Source organism: Armigeres subalbatus, chromosome 2, assembly GCF_024139115.2.
Source record: "Armigeres subalbatus isolate Guangzhou_Male chromosome 2, GZ_Asu_2, whole genome shotgun sequence".
Taxonomy (NCBI): domain Eukaryota; kingdom Metazoa; phylum Arthropoda; class Insecta; order Diptera; family Culicidae; genus Armigeres; species Armigeres subalbatus.
The window spans coordinates 413,978,635-413,995,783 of record NC_085140.1 but is presented as its reverse complement, the minus strand read 5'-3'; the positions used below and the strand labels follow the sequence as shown (position 1 = coordinate 413,995,783).

The 17,149-nt window shown below is 38.3% G+C and overlaps 2 protein-coding genes across 3 annotated transcripts in view; both read left to right on the top strand.

Moving 5' to 3' along the window:
• The window catches only part of LOC134213383 (uncharacterized), a 558,528-nt gene that overhangs the window by 225,809 nt on the left and 315,570 nt on the right, over positions 1-17,149 (top strand). The gene's annotated exons all lie outside the window — the stretch shown is intronic.
• Positions 3,907-5,628, top strand: LOC134213382 (cytochrome P450 6d3-like). The gene is made up of 2 exons (XM_062692394.1): positions 3,907-5,281; positions 5,338-5,628. The coding sequence occupies exons 1-2, from the start codon at positions 3,967-3,969 to the stop codon at positions 5,493-5,495; spliced, it is 1,473 nt and encodes a 490-aa protein (XP_062548378.1). The 5' UTR covers positions 3,907-3,966; the 3' UTR covers positions 5,496-5,628.

Genomic DNA, 17,149 nt, shown 5'->3' with positions numbered 1-17,149 from the left:
ACTGCTAATCCACCGTGAGAATGATTCCTACATGAGAACACGCCGCTGTATCCATTGAGCTTAAATAGCCCTTTACGTTCTTCTTTGATCCACGTTTCGCACAACACGATTACATCAATCCGCATCCAATAACGAACCAACATCTCCCCAATAAAATCGAAATTTGAAATTTCATTCATTTCTCTGATATTCAATTGAGCAATCTTCAGTGTCTTATTGTTCCCAATGCATTTATTTCTCAACCAATCTTCTTCTGAATCATTCTGACTGTATACATTAGTATACAGTGACATTATTACAAAATAATCATTATACCTCGAGGATTCGCTTATTGCCTACGTTTCAAGGAAGGCTTACCGGTTGGTGATGAAGTGTTCGAACTGCTTCTACCCGAGTCGTTCAATAATCTTTTAGTGCTGATCTGTCCAAGCCGTTTCACATCCCGACTAAAAGAGCATAACAGAAACTGAACACAATATTAACATATTCTGATATTTATAACTTGTTTTGATACAATTTTGTTCTTAGTAGCCATTAACTTTCAAATGTTGTAACAGGATTTTATCATAATATGATTTAAAAAATGCTTAACACCGAATTGCCCAACAGTAGGCAATTAAAATAGATGTAGCAAGGTCTTCCAGCCATATAGATATCACAACGCTGGTATAATTTGCAAAGGTTGTAATGTTTTTAGTTTCATGTTCTCGAAAAATATTCTTGTTCAGACAAAAACAAAAGTTTCGTATTGTTGATCACAATCTGGAGACCTATCACGAACTGTAAAAATTTGCATCTGCACAGGAACAATATATTTTGTATCTGATTCTTTTATAATTTTCTAACAAAATATGTTATTTTTATGATAAAATTGTAACAAAATTTGATAGTTTTTTGTATCCAGTAGTGTGATTTTTGATAGAAATTTAGATATTTTAATAACATCCTGCACCACGTTTCTAACAAATTTTGTTATAAAAATTTAGTATAACATAATAACATAGGTTGATATAATTTTGATATGACCTTCTAGTCGGGATCCTTGCGGCTCCGAATTATGTCCACCTTTGAGCCTTCGGTTTTCTTCATTAGTATTGCTTCATTCCGACCTGGCCAAACGAATTTGATGTCAGATAGATCCTGAAATTCTCGCACTTCTTTCATCAGCTCCATACCATACGGTGTGAGTTCGTCACGCAAAACTACTTTCGTTGTGGATGTGTTGAAAGCTGGATCCACAGCAGAAGCTAACAAAGGTCCATGATTTTTTGTCGATTGAACAATTCCTCTTTGACACGTTCGTCTGCAAAATACGGGGTGGGTGGCACGTTAGTTCCATACTGTTTGGCGTCTTTGTTGACGAGTCGTTTCGATTCCTCGATAGCACCGTCGGGCAGTTGATAGCCAACAGCAGCTGCAATTTTGCGTACCGTCATTTCAACTTCTTCGTTTCTCTTCATATGGACTCCAAGTATAACGGCATTCCTTGATATCGCGGATCTTTTGAGACGATCCACTTCTAATTCAAGCTGATTCACAGTATCCGATGTTGCCTGTTGTTTCCCACGCAGATGTAATTTCAGTGCTCCCAGTAGAGAGTCCAGTTTTTCCGAAAGAAAATTCTGAAATTTTTCGATGTCACCAACAGTAGTCTTCACAGCTTGTAACTCAGTTCTAGTAACTCGCACCTCCGTTAGAACGTAACGTAATTCCTTCAGAACCTGCGACTCCATTGCCACGGTGTGGGATGATTGCTGAAAGATGGTGTTGCGTTCCGGAGAGCAAAAGTAGGTTTGTTTTCGCAGCTTTCTGACGGCATTGCCTATCACATTTTTACACTTGAAGTGTTCGCACTTGTGACAATAGACACATTCTATTACTTTTCGCGGATCTTTTTCTTCATGACCACAAATAACACAGACGATAGCTTCCTCTGACATATCCTAATCGCGCACGATGTGGGTGTGGCTCACTGAATAACAACGTTCGGTCGTAGAAAATGATAGTGCGATGCAAGAACAGAAGATGAATTGAAACAGAATCTGCTGTTATCATTTAGCTCTATTGTTGTCTTCAATAGCAAGATGTAGGTATGGATATAGTTACCAGGTTGAGATATTTACCGTCAATAAGATGGCCGTAACAAAACTAGATCTAAAATTATGTAGGTTAGGCGAAAAAAGTTTCAAAATAGTGTATGGGAAGGTCCGAAAAACCGAAAATTTCCTCATTTTGAAGAAACATCTAACATTTTGGCGAGGCAAAACGCCCTAGTGGCACTAACTCACAATGTACTTGCGTCTCCATGCACTATCCATACCAGAATGCTGATGCGCCGACGCATGGTGCTTTGTTCCCTAGGAGCTGCCAACTAAAATGCGTTTCTGAAAACTATACTTCAGCGATTTTTCCTTGTTTTCTATGGCATCTTAATATATAAGATCTACGTTCTTTAATTTATTTTTAATATATTTCTGGTTTCAAGATTACGAAAAGCTTGGGTACAACACGCTTGACACATTTGTAGATCTTGGCGCATTCTTCCTCAAGGATGGTGGCGTGAAAAAGGTGCATGTGTGGATTGGCGCGGCGACGCTTTTTCCCGATGCACTGTCTGTGTTATTATTAACGTTGCGTTTATACAGCGTTGAAAAGAGTGGGCATCAAGCCTAATTTGGTTGCCATACAAGATTAGACATAAACGTGCCGGCTTGTATGCAACACGCGCAGCATTTATTTTTCAGTTTCAGCTCGCTCTTTTGTCAAGGTTAAACAGAACGACTGTAGGGTAACTGGTTGTATACCCATAAAAATCCTCTTCGAATACACAAAATCATGATGCCAATCGGGTTATTTTCAATTTTCAAAGTTTTTGAGAGTGAATAACCTACAGGAAAAATCTAAAATAACCAGAAGGAACAGAAACAATTGATCTCGATTCGATTCCGGCCAAAACATTTAGTTCTACCTCCATATCTAAAGAATCGATAAAGATGTTTGACTAGAACTTATTTTAGATATGGAAGCGGAATCGAACTCAGTCGCATTCAGATTTGCCCTGTATCTACGCACTTCATTGGTGAACTAAAGAAAGACGCAATATGAATCAACGATACAGGTCAGGTGGCGTAGGTCAATGATCGTCTAGATCTAAGCTTGTGAGTAGGTATTGAATATGTATGTACACGATTTCAAAGACGAGACGCAAAACTTGAGAAGCGTTGGCTTCATTGGATACACCAAAAAATCGCAAACTCACTTACCTACCGGTCCACGTTTTGCTCTTTGTTTGACAGGAATATTCATGAATACTCACTGCTTGGGTGCAAGTTGACTTGTTTGGGAGATAGATAAGATATGAAATAAAGCTGTTATCACAGGTAAAGCCAGTGAACACATAAATCTCAGAAGCCATTTTTAATTATCTGCTGGGTATATTGATAATACGTCGATGATGAAAATGAGATATGAAATTTTTCAAAATTTTGTGAAATTGGGATAAGAGTGATTCTGTTTCTTAATCAATCTACCGTTTTGACTCAAATCCCGAACTCTGATCTTTAAAATCTTTGAAACTATTTTTTAATGATTCTCTATATGGAGGGCCAAGATAAGAAACGAATTTAAGATACTATGAAAAAAAAAGTAATCTGAAAAAAGTCTGAATGTACAGTTGCTTTTAGTTTTTTAATTACGCTACTTTGAATTTCGATTCTCTTATAACAACATTCTACCCTTGCCCACCTTTATAATATGTAAATGTATTCAACCCTAAAGTAGATTCGCTTCATTCATTTGTTCTTAAAACTAAACTTTGAGAGCCACTATCAAGGCTTTATCAGTAGGTGTTTACTTGCTCATTTTTTTCTCAACGAATAGCGGGACAATAAAAGCAAGTGGAAAACGATGGCTTCCTTCAGTTTCAGAGATTCTCTTCCTGAACGTACAAGTTCCGAATAGCTCAAAATGTTCATCTACACGTTCGCACTGTTTTGGATAGCAATCGCCTTTGCCATTCGTTACGTCTACTCATACTGGGATCGACACGGAGTACCGAACGTCAAGCCGCACATTCCTTACGGGAATTTGAAAAAAGTTGCCAACCAAACGGAGTCCTTCGGTGTCGCCACAAACGAGCTTTACCAGGAATCCAAGGAGCGCCTGGTGGGGATCTACCTATTCTTCCGTCCGGCCATTCTGATCCGCGATGCAATCCTCGGTCATCAGATAATGACGACGGATTTCAGCTATTTCCACGATCGCGGTATCTACTACGATGAAGAAAGTGATCCGTTTTCCGCCAATTTGTTCGCGCTCCCCGGCAAGCCATGGCGCAATTTGAGAAACAAATTCACTCCGTTGTTCACCGGTGGACAGCTTCGCAACATGATGCCCACGATTATGGATGTTGGACATAAGTTTCAGAAGTATCTCGAACCATCTGCCGAAAAGAATGAAGTGTTGGAAATGCGTGATTTGGTTTCTCGGTGTGTCTTGCAGATTATTGCGTCGGTATTTTTCGGTATCGAAGCAAACTGTATCCAGGATCCAAACGATTCCTTCAGTCTAACACTTCGAGAGTCTCAAGCGAAAGGATTTTTGAATAACGTTCGTTCCGCTGCAACGTTCGTTTGTCCAGGACTTTTAAAAATCATAAGAACAACCTCGTTGACTCCCGAGATGATCAATTTTGTGACGGGCATTGTGACGGAACAAATCGAATACCGCGAGAAGAACAACATCACGAGAAAGGACTTTATTCAGCTTCTGATTGATCTACGCAGAGAGGACTCTAGAAACAATGAAGTTGTTCTAAGTTTGGAACAGTGTGCAGCAAATGTGTTCTTATTTTACGTAGCAGGTTCGGATACTTCAACGAGTGCAATATCATTTACATTGCATGAGTTGACCCAAAATCCAGAAACAATGAATACACTCCAAGCGGAAATAGACGAAATGTTGGTGAAAACTAATGGTGAGCTGACTTACAACGGTATCAAAGAGATCGCATATCTGGACCATTGTGTGAAAGAAACACTTCGAAAGTATCCGGGGCTTCCAATTTTAAATCGGGAATGTACCAACAATTATGCCGTTCCCAATTCAGACATTGTTATAAAAAAGGGAACTCAGGTTGTACTTCCGTTGCTTGCGTATGGCATGGACGAGCAGTATTTCCCTGAACCTGAACGGTACTATCCGGAGAGGTTCGATAAGTCAACAAAAGACTACGACGAGAAAGCATTCTATCCATTTGGAGAAGGGGCTCGGAACTGTATTGGTGAGTTAAATATTGGAAATTTTATTTTGAGTAGCATAATTGACCCCATTCTATAGGTTTCAGAATGGGCGTGATGGTTACCAAGATTTGTTTGGTACTGCTTTTGTCCAAGTTCAACTTTGAAGCAACACGTGGTCCGAAAATTTCCTTCTGCGCAACTACGGTGCCACTGCTACCGAAGGGAGGCATTCCTTTGAAGATATCGACTCGTTAAGTGAAGCCCAAACACTTTAATTTATTATATAAGCATATTTGTCCCGTTCTTCTGAGTTTTTTGCTTTTTAATGTTACATAATGATTTTTATATGTTAATACAACACTCAAATAAACACTCATATGATAAATTATGCAATTCATTTTTTTAATTGAAGAAAACACATTTCTTTCTTTTCTGAATTGGTGGACCTATAATATTCAATATTATTCTAAACACGTTGAAGATTCAGTTCTACACGGAACCGGGAAACATCTCACTTTATGGTTCCTATCACTCAAATCGGCCCTTGCGCGGAAGAAGCCAAAAATAAGTAAAATGAGAAATAATCCGGTAAGTACTTTGCCTTTTCTCCCGTGTTGAGTTTTCACCCACTATGAAGTTTCATCATCTCAAATTTATGTTATTTTCACTCCCCCGAGACAATGGTGAAAACTACTTACTTTTGAGTTAAAAATTTAAACTCCGTACTCAAAGTTGAGCTCTTTAAACTTTTTTTAGGTTCTTTATTTTTTCTGTGTAGACAGGATGTGATATACTCATAAAATATCAAGCGAAAAAATGACACTTGAATTGTGACATTCGTAGTAAAAGACAGGATGGATAACATCGACAGTTACGTGCAATAAACTCAACATTTTTATTTTTGAAATTTTGTTGGCAAAACATGCAAAATAGTAGGTATATAGTTTACGACAAATAACCGTTTCTCCAATTGCTTTTGCTGACTTAACCTTCTCTTTCCGAAGACTTTTTTTTAAGATTTCAATAGGAAAGAAGCATCTTTGAGAAAATTGGCAGAATAAAAGTTATTTGGCATAGCATAATATCAGTGACAAGCGAAAAAACAAGTGTTCGATTATAATATTTTATGGAGCTCTACAATTGGGAAAGAAAGGGTTTAACAAGAATGCGCATCAACAACGAAAAAGCATTCGAATGTAAACAAGAATAGTGAATATTTTGAAAGTTATGTAAATTTTAAAATTGTGTGATTTTTCAGAAAGTTTGTCCAATTTCTTGAATTAATAAATTTTTCAATGTTTTTTTGTTGCATTGATCGACAGATAAATTAAGCTAAAGTTAATTATTTGAAGTCTACTTTCTCGAAGAACGCATATTTTTAAAGCCTCTAACTATCATAAGAATCAAAAACAAAAACTTAAAAAGTGCTGCACGTGTAAACCGGCCGGATTGGCCTGATATTGGTTCAAATTCCAATAGAATGCTAGGCAAAGCTTTAAAAATCGAAACATTTTCAATTTTTTGTTATAAATTTTAGAAACAGTTAGAGGTGTAAAAAAATATGGGTTCTTTTGAAAAGTTAACCTTAACTAAATTATAGAATCGTTTGAGCAAATAAAATTGTTTTACCAACCACCAGCAAAGACCACTCAGTCACCACGTGGTTGTGTTTCGTTATGTTGCGAAATTTCTCATCGGTTGATAATTTTTATCTCGTCCATTGAAAAAAAAAAACAAAGCGTCTTTCCAATCACTAGCTACAATATGATGATGATGATCTTTATGTTGAACAGTGTTTTTAATAAGAAAATTATTTTGAGCTTTTTAGTGGAATGTCTTCACTTGTCATAAGACGAGTTTATACAATCCCATTGAATTCCACCACTTAATTGTTTCTTAACAGATACGTATTTCGACCTCAACAGAAAGGCCGTCTTCAGTGTCTCGTACTTGACTCGACTCGAAGTCGCATCTGTCAAGATACAATTGAGTGGTGGAATTCAATGGGATTGTATAAACTCATCTTATGACAAGTGGAGTGTTTTTAACATTTAAAGAAGTTGGTCATATGACCCTTCTTTATCTGTGTAACAGTGTATTGATTTTTGTTATTTGTTTTATGTTCTTGTACTAGAGGAGGTAATCGACACAACAGACGCTATTTTTGTAATCAACCTTTTTGTCACATAAAATGTTGGCCCTGAAGAGAGCTGATTTTCTTTTCACAATGCGCTTTTCTAATCACCAACAGTAACCAAACGTTTGTTCGAACCCTGCGTTGTTACTGCTGTCGGCGACCACACTGGGGCAGCCCTGGTTCAAACATGGGCCCTCCTAACTAATCGAAAATCGTAAGGAGGTATTTTTTATAGCATCAGTACTGGCATTCAGTAAAATTAATTTTGAAAAAAATCATCGAATATCATGTCTTTGGGAAAGTGTTTGTTTGAAAGGGCATGAATTTTTCTATCCATTGCCGATTAAAACAGCTGCCCGCCTCTGCCCCATCGCATAATCGGCATATGTGAAAAATACCATAAATTAGCCTTTTTTCCACGATTAATCGCCAAAAATCATTTTTTCTAACTGGATAACCGCCACGAATCATGTATTTTATCAGCATCTTTGATTTTGAATAATATCCAGTAGTAAAAGTGTCAAAAAAGTACAATTACCAATCAAATTTCATTTTTTTGGTCTTTCTTTTCAAAACAAATAAATCATCACAGTAGGCTCTGGAAATTTGATATTTTTAGCAAGGTTCATCCAAATTAACTAACAAGCAACTTCTCTTAAGAAATCGCACTTTAAAAACGCTGTTTGGCCAATTTGGCGTATGGGACTTTTATGCGATTATCGTTAAAAATGGTGAATATTGACCAAAATGTCGGCAATGTTGTATATGAAACTTCGCTGAAGACACCCATGGTCAATTTAATCATTCCAATGACTGAGAGGTTTATTCCATGTTTGAACCAAGGCTGCCCCAGTGTGCGACGGCCAATTTACTTTCTACCGGGAGCTATGCTACCTGCATCATCATAGCAACCGATGAGTGCTGCTTTTGGCCACTCATTACTGCTGCTGTAGACCAAAGAGCTATCGCTGGCATGGCACCGTTGATGTTGAATGATCTGCAGTAACCACTGCAGATCAGGCGCTGCTATTAGTGCCTTCATGCTGCTGTGTCCGTTTCACTGCGTCCGTTCTGTGTGAAATCTTGTTTGGATTAGATCTAATCCCGAAAAATGATTGATTTGGATGTCTGTGCTTGTACGGGATTGGTTGATTTGCATATTTGTAAACTTTTTACCCATTATCGACAATAAACAGATGTAGAACAGCTGTCAAGAATTTTCGTTCAAATCGTTCTTTAAAGAAGAAAAAGAATGTATTGGACGAACAAAAAAATCAAAACCAAGCGACGGTTCTCACGTACCAGTTTGATTAAGAAGAAAAGCTGAAAAATCTCGTTGCCAATGCCAATGCCGTAGGTTTGGAATCTTGCGAAAGTACCGGGACGCAGTCAATAGTAACGGGACGAAGTTCTTTTTGAGGGACCTTGCCGCTCTACTGCAGTTGTTTCCGGAGACGTTTTTCGATTAGATCTGGACATGCAGATGAAGGTTTGATGACCGTTTCGTGGGTGTAGTAGAACCTTTAAGAAGCTTTCCCGCTATTCTGACTCTACTGAATTTTATTGATCAAACAAAATGTCGGATTGGTGAGTTTTAACTGGTTGAATACCTGGAAATCCAGGTGAGTATAATCCTCAATTTATTTCCTTCGAACTCTAAATTTCATCAGTTAATTTTCAATGACGATACATCATTTATCTAATTTAAATGTTTAAAAACTTTAAAATTATCTGAAATGTTGTGATGAATGTACATATTTTAATATTGAAATAGTTAATGGGTATTGATTACGATTGATATGGACACATGGGCTTGAATGAAGGAGCAGCCATCCTAATTCTTTCTAAAACAATTTTTTTTTGCCTCTCTTGTACACCAAGGTGTAACGAAAAGGCTATATATCCACTTCCAAGACGATTCTGTGATAGGAGGTCCGGAGACCCATAGTGTTATATACCAATCGACTCAGCTCGACGAATTGAGATGAGCAGAGGATAGCATGGGGTTTGGTCCAGAACCAGTATAGGAATACGTATAAACGTTCAAAGTTTTACTGAAATGTTCACTTGTCTTTTCTTGGATTCTTATAGAATTTTTGTCCTTTTTGCTTTTGTATTTTCCTTCAATTATGAAAAGCATTATAGTTCAGAAATCTGAAATTCTCGCGATTTTATGCCTACAATATTGTATTATAACCAAAATGTTATTAATCGTTTAGAATCATAGTGTTAACATGTTTTGTACAAAACAAACTTAGTTAATACATGAATCATTTGTTTGCGAAACTGCATACATCAATTTTACACAATTCCTAGAAAACGACAAAATACTGTTTTTGAACAAATTGGCACCGAATCTTTCAATTTCTTCGGTACAGATCAATAGTTGCTGGCAATATTCAACGCCCTGGCACACTTTCATTTCGGAAATGGCAAGTGCTACAAGTAATCTCCGTAATTTTCAAAGTGCGTGTATATATGTAGTAGACCTCTTCATGTTTTAAAAAAGTATCAAAAATTCAACCGGTCAGCCCAGAATCACAATTGTTATGCTAAAATAAGTCTCCTGTCAAATTTTCAGCTAATTCGGATAAAATTTCGATGTGGCTCAAGTCGATTTAGTGTTTTTGGGCTATTTTCAATTTTGTAAAAAATCTAACAAGAGATATAAACTATCGCAACAACCTCTATACGGAAGCTTTTGGTGTGCTCTACAAGTCTTGTGAACATTGCGATTCGTTCCGTTCACGTTTTGTCCATGTTGAAGTGATTTTCAAGCTTTTAAGTGCATAAAAATACTGTTTCCCCCAAACGTCGTTGTTCTACAAAATTCTTGAATTTATGACAAATTATTTCTAATTTATTATATTATTATTCCTCTTTTTTCCCTGGATATTTGAGTTATATAATTGCCCATGTGTGATTTACCGTTAAATTCTTAAAAACCAGAAGCTGAATATTTGTCATAAATTTGCACGCTGAGATTTCTTCAAACAAGTTGTTCGAACAAAGAAGCTTCGATTTCACTTGTTACTACGATGCACTCGATGTTAAAAGCATGCAGACATATGGTGAAATTAACACAATTTGGAAGTCGTTTGTTGTAAGCATCAAATATCATATGATTTGATTTATGTTTTGTTCGAACAACTTGTTTGAAGAACTAACGTGCAAATTTACGACAAATGTCCAGCTTCTGATTTTTTAAGAATTTAACGGTAAATCGCACATTGGCAATAATATTATTCAAATTTGCAGGGAAAAAGAGGAATAATAATATAATAAATTAGCAATCATTTGCAATAAATTCATGATCACAATCACTTCAACATGAACAAAACGTGAACGGAACGAATCGCAATGTTCACAAGACTTGTAGAGCACACCAAAAGTTTCCGTATAGAGGTTGTTGCGATAGTTTTCGACGTTTATATCTCTTGTTAGATTTTTTCCAAAACTGAAAATAGCCCAAAAACACTAAATCGACTTGAGCCACATCGAAATTTTATCCGAATTAGCTGAAAATTTGACAGGAGACTTATTCAAGCATAAGAATTGTGATTGTAGGCTGACCGGTTGAATTTTTGATATTTTTTGAAAACATGAAGAGGTCTAATATGTAGTTTCTCAAGCAAACGATAAAAAAATCATACATTTCCGAACTAAATGTTCGTGTCTGTGCCAGAAAACGTATTTTTGGACAAGGATTCAGAATATATGAAAATCTCATTTTCCCCAAAAATGTCACATATGCAGTTTCTTAAACAAACGGTTCACATATAATAGGGTATCCCAAAATTGGACCAAGTCTGGGATTTTGGGTTCTCAACCTTCAAATGAAAGCTTAGGGTATAACAAAAGAAAAATTGTTCCACGACAACTCTGGGAAATGACGTTTAGGGGTGGCCCCGACGCGTTTTATGAAAAAAGTGCATTTTTTATAGGTAACATCGAAAATACCGGTATATCGGAAAGAAATTCGATGAAACCCATCCATTTTATATTTTTTACATTTAACTTAGGGTCTATACTTTATGGTAAAACTTTGATACCGCATGTTTTAGCTTTATATATTTTTCACTGATGCTGAACTGAACTGAACCTACCTATGGGTAGTTTTGAAACCATATTCATCAATCTATTTGAGCACTCACCCAGACTAACTGAACAATTTGTAGTCAGTCATGTTACTGCTGGTCCATCGTTGGGTTTCCATTATAACACTCAAATAAGTATTAAAATCAATTTTATGCAACTCATATGAATACTATATTGGTTATTAAAGCGCTCATTTGGTTGGTATGGAAAAATAGGCGTTGTTTTACTTAAACATGATCCAGGTATTGTGATCCGAAATTTCAAAAAGTCTTTTTCCAAGCTGCAGTAAATCATGAATAACTTTTAAACGGATAGAGATAGAAGGTTGCTATTTTTAGCAAAATATTCGTTATAAAATTCTCCATCTTTCTGTGTATATCTAGTTTCGAAAGCATTATGATGGATACCCGTTTTGGATGCATTATAAAACAATATTAAGAAAAAATCATCATCATCATTTTAGGGCATTCAAAGCATCAGTGAAAAATATATAGACCTAAAACATGCGGTATCAAAGTTTTACCATAAAGTATAGACCCTAAGTTAAATGTAAAAAATATAAAACGGATGGGTTTCATCGAATTTCTTTCCGATATACCGGTATTTTCGATGTTACCTATAAAAAATACACTTTTTTCATAAAACGCGTCGGGGCCACCCCTAAACGTCATTTTTCATTTGAAGGTTGAGCCCTCAAAATCCCAGACTTTGTCCAATTTTGGGACACCCTAACATATAAGCAAACTATTTTCATATTTTGTCATTTCATATTATGTGTAGAAATGTATTTTAAATGTAATGCGCGTCACGTATTCTTCCACCTATTATATAACTGCAGAGTTATTGTTAATTTTTGTTGAATAACCAGCCCACCACAGTTCCAAATATAGTTTCTTTGTACTTATCACGTTTATAAATCCTCTGATTACAACGTATAAAAAAAGGAAAAAAAAGTATTTGATAAAAAAAAGTTCGTTGTATGAGAAAGACAAAAAGTCAGAATACATATTCATATTAATCAAAACAATTATGTTATTATGTATGATACTGCCATCCGTCTTTTTATTTCATCTTTTCAGAAATCAAGAAGTCTATTTCTCGATCCTTGAACCAGAATGAAACATTTTCCCGATCTAAACCAGAATATCTTTTGAAACCTATTTCAATCTCTGAAAGCATGAATCTAAAATCAGCTGGCGTTGGAAAAAGGTCCTTTCTTGTTCAGGACATGTAATTGAAACTTGATGAGAGAATTCCATTATATATATATTTACCAAATTATATTTTAACTATATGATTATATACAAAAAAAAAAATACCATCAGGGCACCCAATTGAAGCGAAGAGTGGAATCGCCAACTTCCTATTGTTAACATCTCGTGGATAAAGGGCGGGCTCTTCTCCCCATCTATTGGGTCAATCTGGGAAACGAGGGCTAGATTATAATACTGTATGTACGAACTTTCTTCTGGAAGGAGATTCTCTATTCATCCCGTGAAGTGTCTCTGCTTATAGAACCACCCCACCCATTTTTGGCCCTTCATACAGGAGTCTGATAAAATACAAACAGTAGTATGATCATGATCAAATCGTTTGTCAGATATGGCCGGCGCTATCGGCAGGTGCCTTGCTACAATAGATGGTAGTATCATCATCATCATCATCATCATCATCATCATCATTATCATTATCGACAATAAACAGATGGATATCAGGTAAACGGTAAAAAAATTGAGAACAATGACCCGCTGCTTGAAGTTCAACAGGGCTCAACACGGACGCAAATCGACCATACTGTAGAACTTGTGGGAAATGCAGTACATAAATCTACGCCTTCTGCACCACATCCCAGGACACTTTACTGAGTTCCACTCAATACCCGTGACGCACTCGCAGATGGCCTACAAGCCATAAGTTTCCTTAAGGACAGGAGCCTTAAGGACCTTCCTACCTATGAGGGAAATGTTATATTCCAGGTCCCTCGTTATTGGGCTACCAATCGTCCGTCTCCGGCCGGCCGCATGCACTGCGCATCTTCCTCGATTGCACACAGCCAGTAAGTTCGGGGTCTACCCCGGAGTCGAAGTCTTCTTCCATGTTCTCGGCTAAACATTACTTTTGCTAGTCACTCTTCAAGCATACGCACAACACGTCCAGCCCACTGTAATCTGCCGTATTTTATCAGCATGCTGTTAACTGCATTTTTGCACACTCGTGATTCATACTTCTGTGCCATTTACCAATTTCTTCCACGCAGTCAAGAATTGAACGCTCAAACACTGCGAGAACTCGATAGTCTGTATCTATTAACATCCAAACTTTATGATCGTGAAGGGCGAACGAAAAGAGTTAGTTTAAACCGTTTCTGTCAGCTGCGAGACTTTAGCTGGCTCTCAGAGGCGAGCCAATTTGGGGCTGTGAACCTCTCTCAACATGGCTTTTCACCTAACATCAAACGACTAACATAATTATCATATGTAACGAGTTTTGCAAGATATATGAATTTGTTGACAACCTCTTTTCCCATCCCGTCAATTTCCACCTCGGGACCAACACCGCTTGGACTGCTCCGTTTCTTGCCAGCTACCAGGTACGTAGTTTTGACAAAGTTTATCGTCAGTCCTATTCCCACACTCCCGTTTTGAAGGGACGAAAGCCTTTTACACTGCTCTGGGATCCAAATCTTCGAATTGTACCTTCCTGAGCTATATTAAATAGCAGGTTAGAGAGCGCATCGCGTCCTGCAATCCATCCAACGTGTCTTCCCATCAAAGCTTATTAGTTTGATTTGTACGACGCTGGATGGATCCAAATCGAGCGTAGGAATATCTGGTAAGATATCTGATTCCATCGTGACGGGGAAGACATTTTCTAAAATTTTATGCTACATATCGATCTGTTACACTTAGTTGTACCCTGCCTCAAAATGATGATGGCCAAATTGAAACAGATGATGAGTTCGCAAGTTGTTTTTTTCCAGAATGTATCATTTTAATTATTTGTCACAGACTGAGCATCTGGTCCGATGTTGATCGTCCCTCTCGAAAACCGTTTAGATTTTTGCCAATAAAGGTCTCTGATAGCGGACGCAGTCTACCAAACAGAACTCGGGAGATTCCATTGTAGGCGGTATTGAGGACTGCTATACCTCAATAATTAGAACAATCGAGTCTGTTCCCCCTTATTTGTAGATAGGACACATGAGGCCATCAAGCCAGCTCGAAGGCATTTCTTCTCCCTTCCAAATCCTTTCAATCATCTGGTGGAATTTTTTTCGTTTAGCCGTCCATTCCCAATTTTCAAAAGCTCGGCCGGGATTCCCAGCAGCCTTACCGTTCTTTAGTTCTCAAACAGTCCTTCTCATTCCGTTTAGCGTTGGTGGCTCCACTGCTTGTCCATTATTCTCAATTCTGATTCTGTTTGTGCCCTCTCTATCCGATTGTCCATACAACAATAACTCAAAGTATTCCTTCCACCTAGCAGCTTCTCCTGCTAGATCGGTAAACAGATATCCGGAGCTGTCATTGATCATGACTGACGCTTTTTTACATCGTTGCTGATCGTTTTGTAGATCTTTCGTGTGTCGTTTCTGGCAAAGCTTCCCTCTGCCTCTGAGAGTACTTTTCATCGTACCCCCATTTCTCACGCCAATAGAGTTTTTTCCTCAGCTGCCCTAAGTTATTTGGTTTCCTCGTGTGGTATAAAGTGCCTCTGTGGCTATTGTACTGACCCGCCTTCTGGATCTGTTTCCACAATGGGTGTTTTTTTTCTTCCTAAACAATGGAGGGGGAATCTGCTCAACAGACAGGAAGTTGTTGTCCAGGAAGTGCGGGGTTAGGGACCACCTCCAACAGCAAACGAGGGAGGCAGGACTACATCCCCGACCCGCTAAACCGTTTCCATTGCCGCCAAGCCCATAGACCCTTCGGTACAACCAGAAAGTAATGCTTCAAAGGGGGGCCAGTGCACAACGCACCCTCGAGGTTAGCTGCGTGTCCTTGCAGCACCGAACATCGTAACTCGCTTTTTTAGAAGAACACCATGGTATCGTGCCAGCGCATTGCCGGCTTTCCAGGTGGCCTTACCACGCACGCCCACTCATTCAAGAGTGAGTAAAAGTGAGTGAGTGAGTAAGAGTGAGTGAGTATAAGTGAGTAAGTGAGAAAGAGTGAGTGAGTATAAGTAAGAAAGAGAATAAGTGTGAGTGAGTCAGTAGGAGTGATTTAGAGTGAATGAAAGTGAGTAAATGAGCAACAAAGAGTGAGCGAGTGAGACAGCGAATGAGTAAGAGAGAGTGAGTATAAGTGAAGGGGCCCTCCTTAGCCGTGCGGTAAGACGCGCGGCTACAAAGCAAGACCATGCTGAGGGTGGCTGGGTTCGATTCCCGGTGCCGGTCTAGGCAATTTTCGTATTGGAAATTGTCTCGACTTTCCTGGGCATAAAAGTATCATCGTGTTAGCCTCATGATATACGAATGCAAAAATGGTAACTTGGCTTAGAAACCTCGCAGTTAATAAACGTGGAAGTGCTCAAAGAACACTAAGCTGCGAGGCGGCTCTGTCCCAGTGTGGGGATGTAATGCCAATAAGAAGAAGAAGAGTATAAGTGAGTAACATTGAGTGAGTGAGTAAGAGAGAATGAGAGTGAGAAAACTAGTAATAATGAGTGTAAGTAAGAGTGATTGAGAGAGTAAGAGGGAGTGAGTAAGAATGAGATTGTGAGTAAGAACGAATGAGTGAGAGAGTGTGTGAGTGAGCAAGACTGTGTGAGTGAGTAAAAGTAAGTGAGTGAGTAAAAAGAGTTAAATTGAGTGAGTTAGAGTCGGTGAGTACATAAGATTGAATAAGCGAGTAAGAATAAGTGAGCGAGGGATATTAAGTGAGTGTTAAGAATGAGCGAGTGAGTGGGAATGAGTAATTGATGAGCAAGAGTGAGTAAGAGTGAGTGAGCGAGAAAGTGAGTAAGATAGAGTGCACGAGTAAAATTGAGTGAGTGAGGGAGTAAAAGTGAGTAAGTGAGTGGATAAGCGAATGATTGAGAGTAAATGAGTTAGTAGACAGTGGATGAGTGAGTAATAATTATCGAGGAAGAGGAAGTGAGTTAAGTTAGTTAAGTTAAGTTAAGGGACGTGTGTGCATCAGATAGAGAGAGATCTGTTTGTGTTCGGAAAGTCGTGTTGATTTACAGAAGGCAAGAAAGGTCATCTCCTCTGTTCGTCGTATATCGGGCAGACGCGTTTATTGGAAAGAAGACATTATCTCATCGGTGTGCCTTATACCGGGAAAACTATAATGGAATACTATGGATTCGAAATGTTTTCCCGGTAAAGGCCTTTGATTGATCTTGGGGCAGTTTCCCATTCGGGGTAATGGTTTGCGGATCTTTCGAATACATGTGCTTTTATAGGAATTCGAACCTCACCCCAACTTTGTCAGGCCTCCCAGATCGCACCCCTTAGAAGCTGATGTCAGAAGGACAACATAACAGTGCCCAGGCAACACTACTAACTAAGTATGCAACCCTCAACTGGCGATCTATTGTCATCGGCAGACCCGTGGTAGCGTGAGAACTGGAACTTGTGAAGACCAGAGCTATGTTTGACGCCCTTTCCCAGATGTCAAATCACCATTACGTAGCCCGGAATTGGAATTTTTAAGAATCGAAAATACATATG